Source organism: Loxodonta africana, chromosome 10 (genome assembly GCF_030014295.1).
Source record: "Loxodonta africana isolate mLoxAfr1 chromosome 10, mLoxAfr1.hap2, whole genome shotgun sequence".
Classification (NCBI taxonomy): Eukaryota; Metazoa; Chordata; class Mammalia; order Proboscidea; family Elephantidae; genus Loxodonta; species Loxodonta africana.
In genome coordinates this window covers 64,361,200-64,374,389 of record NC_087351.1, presented here as the reverse complement: position 1 = coordinate 64,374,389, position 13,190 = coordinate 64,361,200, and the positions used below count along the sequence as shown (strand labels likewise).

At 36.5% G+C, this 13,190-nt stretch overlaps 1 protein-coding gene across 11 annotated transcripts in view; it reads left to right on the top strand.

Moving 5' to 3' along the window:
* TXNDC16 (thioredoxin domain containing 16) overlaps nt 1-13,190 on the top strand; it is a 143,685-nt gene that overhangs the window by 78,603 nt on the left and 51,892 nt on the right. For 7 of the 11 annotated variants that reach the window (XM_010588634.3, XM_010588635.3, XM_023546164.2 and 4 more), the window contains 4 exons: nt 4,618-4,761; nt 5,865-5,924; nt 9,740-9,908; nt 10,232-10,368. In XM_010588634.3, coding sequence (XP_010586936.2) covers nt 4,618-4,761; nt 5,865-5,924; nt 9,740-9,908; nt 10,232-10,368 — 510 coding nt within the window. The remainder of the gene's footprint in view (nt 1-4,617; nt 4,762-5,864; nt 5,925-9,739; nt 9,909-10,231; nt 10,369-13,190) is intronic. The other 4 variants (XM_010588637.3, XM_023546165.2, XM_064292484.1 and 1 more) reach the window with 4 other exon arrangements.

Sequence of the window (13,190 nt, the reverse complement as noted above, 5' to 3'; positions counted from 1 at the left end):
GACATTCAGGTAGCTAACAGATACATGAGGAAATGCTCACACTCATTAGCCATTAGAGAAATGCAAATCAAAACTACAATGTGATTCCATCTCACTCCAACAAGGCTGGCATTAATCCAAAAAACACAAAATAATAAATGTTGGAGAGGTTATGGAGAGACTGGAACACTTCTACACTGCTGGTGGAAATATAAAATGGTACAACCACTTTGGAAATCCATTAGACGCTTCCTTCAAAAACTAGAAATAGAACTACCATACGATCCAGCAGTCCCACTCCTTGGAATATATCCTAGAGAATTAAGATCCTTTACATGAACAGATATATGCATACCCATGTTCATTGCAGCTCTATTTACAATCGCAAAAAGGTGGAAGCGACCAAGGTGCCCATGAACGGATGAAAGGATAAATAAATTATGGTATAGTCACACAATGGAATAGTACGCATCAATAAAAAACAGTGATGAATTTGTGAAACATTTCATAACGTGGAGGAATCTGGAAGGCATTATGCTGAGTGAAATCAGTCAGTTGCAAAAGGACAAATACTGTATGAGACCAGTATTATAAGAGCTCAAGAAATAGTTTAAACAGAGAAGAAAATATTCTTTGATGATTATAAGAATGGGGAGGGAGGGAGGGGGTATTCACTAATTAGATGGTAGACAACACACAAGACAGGAGAGGTCAGAACAACTGGACTAAACCAAAAGCAGTTTCCTGAATAAACTGAATGCTTCGAAGGCTAGAGTAGCAGGAGCGGGGGTTTGGGGATCGTGGTTTCAGGGGACATCTAAGTCAACTGGCATAATAAAATCTATTAAGGAAATGTTCTGTGTCCTGCTTTGGTGAGTGGCATCTGGGGTCTTAAACGCTAGCAAGCGGCCATCTAAAAGTTGCATCAATTGGTCTCAACCCACCTGGGGCAAAGGAAAATGAAGAACACCAATGACACAAGGTAATTATGAGCCCAAGAGACAGAAAGGGCCACATAAGTCATAGACTATATCAGCCTGAGACCAGAAGAACTAGATGGTGCCTGGCTACAACTGATAACTGCCCTGACAGGGAACACAACAGAGAACCCCTGATGGAACAGGAGATTAGTGGGATACAGACCTCCAATTCTCGTAAAAAGACCAGACTTAATGGTCTGACTTAGACTAGAAGGACCCCAAAGGTCATGGTCCCCAGACCTTCTGTTAGCCCAAGACTGGAACCATTCCCAAAGTCAACTCTTCAGACAGGAATTGGACTGGACTATTAAATAGAAAATGATACTGGTGAGGAATGAGCTTCTTGGCCCAAGTAGACACATGAGACTATGTGGGCAGCTCCTGTCTGGAGGCAAGGTGAGAAGGCAGAGGTGGTTAGAAGCTGGCTGAGTGGACACAGAAATACAGGGTAGAGAGGAGTGTGCTCTCGTTAGGGGGAGAGCAAATAGGGGTATATAGCAAGTTGTATATAAATTTTTGTATGAGAGACTGACTTGATTTGTAAACTTTCACTTAAAGCACAATAAAAAAAAAGATTAGACGAAGACTTATTAACAACCTGTGATATGCAGATGGTACTACCTTGCTTGCTGAAAGCAAGAGAACTTGAAATACTGATGAAGATCAAAGACTGTAGCCTTCCGTATGGATTATATCTCAAAGAAAGCAAAAATCCTCACAACTGGGCCAATAAGCAGCATCATGATAAATGGTGAAAGTTTGGAAGTTGTCAAGAATTTCATTTTACCTGGATCCACAGTCAGCGTCCATGGAAGCAGCAGTCAAAAAATAAAACGGCACTGGGCGCCTCTGCTGCAAAATACCTCTTTAAAGTGTTGAAAAACAAAGATGTCACCTTGAGGGCTAAGGTGCACCTGACCCATGCCATGGTGCTGTTGTTCACCTCATATGCATGCGAAAGCGGAATAATGAATGAGGAAAACCTAAGAAAAATTGATGTCTTTGAATTATAGTGTTGGTGAAAAATAATACCATAGACTGCCGGAAGAACAAACAGATCTGTCTTAGAAGAAGTACAACCAGAATACTGTTGAGAAGTGGGACTGGCAAAATTTCATCTCACCTACTTTGAACATGTTATCAGGAGGGACCAGTCCCTAGAGAAGGACATCATGCTTGGTAAAGTGAGGGTCAACAAAAATAAGGAAGACCCTCAATGAGATGAATGGACAAAGTGGCTGCAACATGGGCTCAAGCATAGCAATGATTGTGATGATAGCGCAGGACCAGGCAGCGTTTCCTTCTGTTGTACATAGGATTGCTGTGAGTTGGAACTGAACTGATGTCACCTAACAACAATACAATAACAATTTGTTTCTTATTTCTTACGTTTATGCGGTATCCTGTAGTTTTCCCATACACTACTTACTTTGATTTTTACCCTTTGCTTTAGTAGATGTTACTCTCATTTTATAGATGAAAGAGTATGTGTTTCAGCAGAGTTAAGTGATCTTCCCAAGATCACACAGTTGGCTTATGGCGGAGCCTCTGGTGCCACTTTTTCTTTCTTCTGTCTACCTGTCTTCTCAGCATAGTTCTAGTATTTCTTTTGCAGCTTTGCCTTTTACGTTTTTTTGATTGAACTTCCTGCATCTGTAGTTCATACTGGCCTTTAATATACTGGCCTGTATATATATCTTGTTCTCCTTTGTCTCATTCCTACTCATATAGGAAAAATAGAAGAAGGTTAGGAAAGAGTTTTTTTGCCATGTAAGAGTAGAACGTAGGGAAAAAAGTCCACCAAAAGAAATAGGCACAGATGAGTCAGAATGCAAAGGTCTGTGTTCTGCAAAAAGACAACATTAAAAAAGAAAAGGAAAGAAAGAAGCACTTAAGGCCAAAAAGAGAGAGAATGTGTATGTGTTGATGAGTGGGTGAAAAGGTAGCATTGGTGAGTAAATCTGCCAGTGAGGGTAGCTTATTGAGAGAGAGTATAGAAAGTGTTGGAGCAAGATAAGAGAAAAGAAGGGATGAATTGAGAAATAAGAAAGGACTGGCCACGAAATGAAAAAAGGATAGTCAGAAGATAGGCCTTTACTAATTTTGGTATTGAGGGCATAACTTTTTAGTGTTATGAAATGTCAGGTTTAAAAAGACTTGTAAGTTTAATAGTGTAACTCTTATGCTTCACAGATTTGAACATTGAGGCCTCTAGAGTTTTGTGACTAGAGTCATACAGCTAGAAAATGGCCTAGATGGTACTGAAATGCAGATCTAGTATTCTCTTTTATAGTATTAGAATTTATATGGAAAATTATACTTCATTTCTTTGAATGCATCCTCCTTCCCCCCTTCCCTTCCTAACATGTTATTAGAGGATTTTGAACATACCATAAAGCTGGCGGGCTAATAGAATGACTCCTTGTACCTATTACCTGGCCCCAGTCCCCATTAACCCATGCCTAATCTGCCCCATACACTCCCCATCTTGTGCTGTTTTTTAGTGAACCCCAAACATAATTTCATCCATAAATATATTACTATGTATTTCAGAAATGTAAGGATGCTCCTTTTGAAAATTAACATAATTGATACTACTATCACACCTAAAAAAATTAACAATAATTCCTTCATGTCATCACATATCCAGTCAGTGTTCAAATTTCCAGTTACATCATGCTCTTTCATGCCACTGTGCGTTTGTATACATGGTTCACTTTGCTGTGTATGCTTCCACTTCCACCCTTCCCTGCCTAGCTAAGTTTTCATGTTCAGTTCATGTCAGCTCCTCTGGGAAGCATTTATTGTGTCTTTACTCAAGTTAGATGTTCCTTCTCTGTCCCTATACAATCTATACCAACCTCCAGCAGAATATTTGCCAACTTAAAACGTGATGGATGGCAATTATATATACAGTATATGATTCTATATATGTGATTGGCGGCTCGGTGGTTAAGCACTTGGCTGCTAACTGAAAGGTTGGCAGTTTGAACCAACCAGCAGCTAAGCAGTAGAAAGACGTAGCAGTCTACTTTTGTAAAGATTATAGCCTTGGAAACCCTATGGGGCAGTTCTCCTCTGTCCTATAAGGTCACTATGAGTTGGAATCGCCTCGAGAGCACACAACAACATGTGTATGAAAGTTCTTTTTACATAAGCTGACAAAATTTGTAATTATGTATTTATTCAGTGATTAGTTTATTTTCTGATTTTTTTTTTCCATAGGTAGAAGCCCCATGTGGTCAGGGACTTTGTCTGTTTGCTACTTTCCCTAGTGCCTAGCACAGTGCCTACATGTAGTAGAGGCTAAATAAACACCTTCAAATATGTACAGTAAAACCTTTTTGGACTGTAAATTAATGTATTTATTAGAAACAAAATAGTACTATTCATATTTATAGAACAAATGTAAATAATTGTTTCTGGAATTGATTATGATTAACACTGTACAATTTCTGGGTCAGAAACAAATCTTCATTTAAGATAGGAACCCAAGCAACTGGAAAGTTTTCTAAATATCGTACATTTTAACTGTTAGGATACTGTGAATTCAAAAGCCTTTATAAAGTACCAAATTGTCATATGCTTGCCTATGAGAGAAGTGTAAATATTTTGAATTACACTTTTATTATATTTAATTTCTTTTCAAACATTTTAGATACTCAAGATGATGAAGTGGCTGAAACTGTTTATAGAGATAGGAAGAGGCAGTTAGCTTTGGAACTCACAGTGGAACTAACAGAAGAGACATTTAACACTACAGTAATGGCTTCTGACAGCATAGTGCTCTTCTATGCTGGTTGTGAGTATGATCATTTAGAGGAGACTATCTGTATTAACATACTGGAGCATTTAAAGTAGACAGGTTTTATTTTTGCATACTGAATATTGCGTGTTCATGTTCTAAAATGACAGCTTTCATATGTCCCAGGTAGACTGCACAAGTTGAAGCATTGGCTTATAACTGATTGGGTATTGTAAAACAGATTATATCTGATTTACAAATTGAAGGTTAATGATTAACTAGATGTTTAGCTAGTAATTTTGAAAACTTACTGTGATTCAATCTAATGATTTTAATATTCTAATAGTTCTCGTAGCTTTATAGGAAGTATATTGATTTTTGTGAGGCACTGATGGTTCAGTGGTAGAATTCTCAACTTCCATGTGGGAGACTCTGGCTCAATTCTGGGGCAGTGCACCTCATGTGCAGCCACCACGTGTCAGTCAGTGGTGGCTTGCAGCTTGCTGTGATGCTGACAGGTTTTAGTGGAGCTTGTAGACTAAGATGGACTAGGAAGAAAGACCTGGCAATCTATTTCCAAAAATCAGCCAGTGAAAACCCTATGGTTTTCCCATGTCGTGTTGCAAACATACTTACTTGATTTGCAGCCAATCATGAGGATGGTTTAGGACTGGACAGTGTTTCATTTTGTTGTTTACAGGGTCACCATGAGTCAGGGACCAGCTCAAAGGCAGCTAACAACCAAACCTACTGCTGCCGAGTTGATTCGGACACACAGTGACCCTATAAGAGAGAGTAAAACTGCCCCATAGGGTTTCCAAGGACCAGCTGGTGGATTTAACTGCCAGCCTTTTGGTTAGCAGCCGTAGCTCTTAACTATTGCACCACCAGGGCTCCAATGACAGCTAACAACAAGAATAACATATTTCTTTTATCTTCAGATAAATGTCATTCAGCTATACTTTTTACAGGATGAATGCAGAAAATTAGTTTCATATGAAACCCTCTAAGTTTTTTGACAAATGTTGAATGCAATATGCTAGAGTATTTCTTTTTAAGAGGTAACAATTTTGGAAAACCTCATAAATTTATATGTTTATTATAGGTATAAGTATAGATGCTTTAGAGATACATGTTTGAATTTTTTTGTTTTCATATAGGGGAAGCAGTATCCATGGCATTTCTGCAATCATATATTGATGTGGCGATTAAATTGAAAGGTATTGTGTACATAATTATTTTCCTGATTCTAAGCTATAGCTGTTTCTAAAACACTGTAATGCTAATGATCTAGAAATCCCCATAAAATTTCAGGTGACTATGATTGTGTCTCCAACGTTAATTTAATGAACTAAGAGTCTCAGAAATACTCAAAAGCGTTTAATTGTCTTCATGGAATTGACTATAGTAGAAAATAGAGAGTCCACGTAGTATGTATACAGTCAATCCAATAAATAGCCTTTTTGGCTGAATCCATTCATTTGGCAAACATTTACTGAGTGACTGTTCTGTGCCAGTTACTATTAAGCTGCTGGAGATAAGAAGATAGATAAGACCCAGTCTCCTACAGCACTCATAGTCTAATGAAAGATCCAAGATCCCAGTTTCTTGAACCTATATAATTCGCTCCTCATAGATGGCACAGTGGTTAAGTGCTACGGCTGCTAACCCAAGGGTCAGCAGTTTAAATCTGCCAGGCGCTCCTTGGAAACTCTATGGGGCAGTTTTACTCTGTTCTATAGGGTCGCTATGAGTAGGAATCGACTCGACGGCACAGGGATTTTTTTTTGACTGGGTAGATTAGAATATTTCTCAGTGAGTCAGGATCTTTTTGTTTTAATTATTTTATGAAACTTGATCCAGCAGCAGCCAAAAAAAGAATTCAAGGAATGGACTTTAACTTAAAATGTCTCTGCCACCATCCTAGCAAAGATGTAACAAAAGTAGGGAGGCCTAGTAATAAGAGAGCGATATGGTGGATAAGATGTGTATAATATTTTGTAATGATGTGAGTAAGACAGAATGTATTATGCTTGGTATCTGTTACATGATTTTTCTCCTATTCTGTTTTTCTTGTAACTAGAAGCTTTTATGGTTAAATAGGCTTATTCTTGGCTACCCTAGGAATATATCTACCATTTCCCTTTTTTGGGCACTTGTTTACAGGCTTTTTCGTCATTTTTTAAGTTCTTTATGGGCAGGTAGTGTGTCTTATACCTAGCTCACTAGACTTAGCATATTGCCTTATGTTTCAGAATATGAACTTTTTAGTAATTGTTGAATAAATAAACTAATATAGTGGAGTATAATGATTTTTGTTTTTTCTAATTGAAAATCAGTACTGGTTTTAAAGAACTAATTTTTGGTGTACATCTTATTTATGCATTAGGCACTTTTTGTGAACTCAAGAAATTGATTCTAACAAGCCAGTGTTTTATACTAATTAAAACATCAGAGATTCTAAAATTGATTTTATGAACGATTTCTCTTTCATTTGTTACCCGATCACATTTGATCTAACTTTTCATTATTTCATTAATGAATGGAGGGATGATTAAGTTAGTAGATACTATGATCCTGAATCTTTTTTTTTTTTTTTTCATTTAAAGCAATTTGTTACTCTCTTTCAGACTGTCCTTTATAATTGCAAGCTATGGACAGATTTAAGTTTCTTCTTTTTTGGGTTCTCCAGCTTTATTGGCAAATAAGTGGAAGAAAGGAAAGGAGGGGAAAATATGAACTATAATGAAATAGTAATTGGGTAATGTCCTTGAATAATAGAATTAATTCTTTTCTCCCCACTCTCATTTATTTGGTTTGACACTGGATAAGTATAGAAAAAGATTCCCTTATTTTATTCTGTATTAATGGCCAAACAGAGAGACTGTCTGCCTTCTCAGTGCAAAGGCTCTGAGTTGTATGTGTTTGTACAATTAAAAAAAAAAAAGCAGATAACCAAGCCAGGACTTGCTTTCCTTTTCATTTGGTCTATTTCGTATGAATAACAATCCTTTCAATAATTAGATACCAGATAAATGGACTATTTTGGAAGTTCAGGGAGTTTAGTGTAAAAGTGCTTACTATAGGTAACTATAGTGTTTTGTGTATGTGTTGAAGCCTATTCTATAACTTTGTAAATTAGGAAAATATTCTAATGTTTTGGACAGTTAGGCCTGTAATCTGTCTTTCATGTTTGATTTCTTCAGAAAAAGCCATTTTTTTATCTTAGTCCAGGATGATGATGAATATTTACTCAGTCACAAGGTGGCAGCAAATGTCAGGTTTTTATACTTACATATTGTCTGTATCTAAGATAATCTATTTTTTCCCCTTTACATGAGGAACCCTATTTTACATTACTCCAGTGGTAAAGTGTATGGGATATAATGCTATAGCAGCCTTAGACTATTAGCTTTTTATACTGAAACATGATTAAATACTGAAATTATTATACAGGAAACAAAATAAAAATTTTAAATCGTTAACTTCAGTTTAAGTAGCCTTATAACATTTAATGACATGTTTTACTGTTCTATTTCCAGTTTTAAAGATAGCATCAAAGTTTTCAACTTGGGTTGTAGGGACAAAGAAATAATAATAAACATTTTTAGCAGCAGAAGACATGTGAGGGTTCTACTGAAGGAAAAGAACTATATCTGTAATAGCACAAGAGTCCATACTTGTTTGGCAGTATATAATATGGTAAAACCCATTAAAACCCACTGCCATCGAGTCGATTCCGACTCATAGAGTATTTATTCACTAAATGATTAAAGGATAAGAGAACATAGTAGAGACGCCATGTAGCAGATCTGATTTTGGAGTGAAATAAGAATTTCTCTTCATTTATAAAAATACTCATATAATACTCGGGTATTAACGTACCTTAGTGTAAAATTTTAAGATGTGTTTATGAAGAAATGTCAGTATACATTCTGCACATTTTAATTGGGTACATACTGTTTAACAGACGTTGGGCTAGGCACTAGAGATACAATAGTAATTAAGACAGACTATACCCTACCTCTATTATCAGACATAGTTAACATTAAATCTAAAGTGAAAAGTTATTACATCCATGAGATATAATCTAGAATATTTTAAAATATAAAAATGGATTTCAGTATTAAAATCTTCTAGTGATAAAATATTAAAATACTACATTTCACAATTATAATTCATATGGTTAAGTTACATTTAGGCTTTATCCTAAAATGACATACAAAGATGCCTTCTTTGATCTAATGTAATATTAAAGATTATTTTTTACTGTAATTTATTCCTTCCTTTGAGTAGCCGAGCTGTGTGGTGCTTATTCTATTTGGTTTTTGATCTTTCTCTACCCAATGATTTACCCAGAACTTTACATATTTTATTATAGAACAAGTAGGACTTTCTGTTTGTGATTCCACTATGTGTTTTCTGAAAAATTATAATATTTAGGCATTCATAAACTCAGAAACGGGAAAGTCCAATTCCTGTAATATATGTAGTAATATAGAGATTAGATTCCCTTTTTAAAAAAATATAAATGTTCAGTGCTGCAGTCTTTTGCATTAGAAAAAATTATTTCTGGATATAAATAAAAAATGCAGTTACAAGCTTCATTTGCTTGATACCTTTGGTTTTTGACAGTTTTAGGAGTTCATAGTAGCTCTATCAGGGAGCTACAGTAGTTTCTAACTGAATTCATTATATGTTTCAGAGGGCTTGGTATTAGAGAAGGATTATATCACAAATATCCTAGTTGCTTTTTCTGATTCAGCAGGTAGCACATGGTGCTTACAAATAGTTGTAGAATTTAATTGAAATTAATTAAAAGATGTAATAATTCTATAAGGAAATTTATTTCAGGGATATTTGATATTTGCTCATTCCTTTAAATTAAGATTATAATATTATACAGAAGAATATATTCATTATTTTTTTCTGATTATTATTGTGTTATGAAGAAAAGTATAGGGAAGACTTAAATTGTAAATATAGGAATTTTATACATTAATATCTATAAAGGGTATGTTTTCCTTTCATTTAGGCACATCCACTATGCTGCTTTCTAGAGTAAACTGTGGAGATTGGTCTGACTTATGTACTAAGCAAAACGTTACTGAATTTCCTTTTGTAAAGATGTACAAGAAAGGTGAGAACCCAGTGTCTTATGCTGGTATGCTAGGAACTGAAGATCTCCTAAAATTTATTCATCTGTAAGTATTCAACTTCACTAGAGGATTTTTAAAAATTTTAGGTTTATAGAACTTTTAATTCCTGTGATTTGTTGGCATACTTTGAATGGGTTAAGGGGGATACTAGAATTGAGATAGAATGAAGATAGATGAAGAGAGCCTATCCACATTTCATCATTTTTTTTGGAAGATAGTAATAATCTTGTTTAATGAAGGCAATTTTTCTTTAATAATAGTATTTGTCTTTATTTTGTCAGTCGTTTATCTTGTTTATATATTGTTTGCTAAGTTCAGTAAACATGTCTCTAAAATTTAATTTTGAATGTAGTCATGTATTCATTCAGCAACAGGATTTCATGTCCAGTGAACATAACATCTGTTCAAGAAGCAGAAGAATATTTAAGTGGGAAATTATTTGAAGACCTGCTCTCTTATTCTAGTGTGTCAGTTCTGGGAATATTTAGCCCAACCATGACAACAGGTAAGAAGAGTTGAGCTTTTAAATCATACAATATGTAGTTAGAAACCCATGGCTACCTAGTTTTAAAAAAAGAATGAATATCCTTTTAAATTATAGAGAATTCAAATTATAAATAATATTAAAAATACAGAATTTAAAGAGAAATAAAAATCTATAATCATTCAACCCCCACGTGTCTGTCAGTTTTTCGTACTGTGGGGCTTGCCTGTTGCTGGGATGCTGGAAGCTATGCCACCGGTATTCAGATACCGGCAGGGTCACCCATGGAGGACAGGTTTCAGCTGAGCTTCCAGACTAAGACAGACTGGGAAGAAGAACCCGGCAGTCTACTTCTGAAAAGCATTAGCCAGTGAAAACCTTATGAAGAGCGGTGGAACATTGTCTGATATAGTGCTAGAAGATGAGCCCCCCAGGTTGGAAGGCACTCAAAAGATGACTGGGGAAGAGCTGCCTCCTCAAAGTAGAGTCGACCTTAATGACGTGGATGGAGTACAGCTTTCAGGACCTTCATTTGCTGATGTGGCACGACTCAAAATGAGAAGAAACAGCTCTAAATATCCATTAATAATTGGAACCTGGAATGTACGAAGTATGAATCTAGGAATATTGGAAATTGTCAAAAATGAAATGGAACGCATAAACATCGATATCCTAGGCATTAGTGAGCCGAAATGGACTGGTATTGGCCATTTTGAATTGGACAATCATATAGTCTACTATGCTGGGAATGACAACTTGAAGAGAAACAGTGTTGCATTCATCGTCAGAAAGAACGTTTCAAGATCTATCCTGAAGTACAATGCTGTCAGTGATAGGATAATATCCATACGTGTACAAGGAAGACCAGTTAATACGACTGTTATTCAAATTTACGCACCAACCACTAGGGCCGAAGATGAAGAAATAGAAGATTTTTATCAGGTGCTGCAGTCTGAAATTCATTGAACAGGTAATCAAGATGCATTGATACTTACTGGTGATTTTAATGTGAAAGTTGGAAACAAGAAGGATCAGTAGTTGGAAAATATGGCCTTTGTGTTAGAAACAATGCTGGAGATCAAATGATAGAATTTTGCAAGACCAACGACTTCATTGCAAATACCTTCTTTCACCAACATAAACGGCAACTATACACATGAACCTCACCAGATGGAACACACAGAAATCAAATTGACTACATCTGTGGTAAGAGACGATGGAAAAGCTCAATATCATCCGTCAGAACAAGGCCAGGGGCTTGTTTCAGCTTGGACTTGCTCCTATGCAAGTGCAAGCTGAAACTGAAGAAAATCAGAGCAAGTCCACGAGAGCCAAAATATGACCTTGAGTATATCCCACCTGAATTTAGAGACCATCTCAGGAATAGATTTGACGCATTGAACACTAGTGACTGAAGACCAGACGAGTTGTGGAATGACATCAAGGACATCATATATGAAGAAAGCAAGAAGTCATTGAGAAGACAGGAAAGAAAGAAAAGACCAAGATGGATGTCAGAGGAGACTCTGAAACTTGCTCTTGAGCGTTGAGCAGCTAAAGCAAAAGGAAGAATTGATGAAGTAAAAGAACTGAACAGAAGATTTCAAAGGGCGTCTCTTGAAGACAAAGTAAAGTATTATAATGACATGTGCAAAGAGCTGGAGATGAAAATGGAAAGGGAAGAACACACTTGGCATTTCTCAAGCTGAAAGAACTGATGAAAAAGTTCAAGCCTCGAGTTGCAATACTGAGGTTTTTTATGGGGGAAAATATGAAACGACACAGGAAGCATCAAAAGAAGATGGAAGGAATATACAGAGTCATTATATGAAAAAAAAAATTAGTGGATATTCAGCCATTTCAAGAAGTAGCGTATGATCAGGAACTGATGGTACTGAAGGAAGAAGTCCAAGATGCTCTGAAGGCATTGGTGAGAAACAAGGCTCCAGGAATTGATGGAATATCAGTTGAGATGTTTCAACAAACACAGGCAGCACTGGAGGTGCTCACTCGTCTACGCCAAGAAATACGGAAGACAGCTTCCTGGCCAGCTGACTGGGAGAGATCCATATTTATACCTATTCCCAAGACAGGTGATCCAAGTGAATGTGGAAATTATAGAACAATATCATTAATATCCCACACAAGCAAAATTTTGCTGAAGATCGTCCAAAAATGGCTGCAGCAGTATATTGACAGGAAAGTGCCAGAAATTCAGGCCGGTTTCAGAAGAGGACGTGGAACCAGGGATAGCATTGCTGATGTCAGATGGATCCTGGCTTAAAACAGGGAATACCAGAAGGATGTGTACCTGTGTTCTATTGACTATGCAAAGGTATTCAACTGTGTGGATCATAACAAATTATGTATAACATTGCGAAGAATGGGACTTCCAGAACACTTAATTGTGCTCACGAGGAACCTTTGCATAGATCAAGAGGCAGTTGTTTGGACAGAACAAGGTGATACAGATTGGTTTAAAGTCAGGAAAGGTGTGTGTCAGGGTTGTATTCTTTCACCATACCTATTCAGTCTGTATGCTGAGCAAATAATCTGAGAAGCTGGACTATATGAAGAAGAACGGGCATCTGGATTGGAGGAAGATTTATTAACAACCTGCGTTATGTGGGTGACACAACCTTCCTTGCTGAAAGTGAAGAGGACTTGAAGCACTTACTAATGAAGATGAAAGCCCACAGCTTTCAGTATGGATTGCACCTCAACATAAAGAAAACAGAAATCCTCACAGCTGGACCAGTGACCAACATCGTGATAAACAGGGAAAAGATTGAAGTTGTCAAGGATTTCATTTTACTTGGATTCACAATCAACAGGCATGGAAG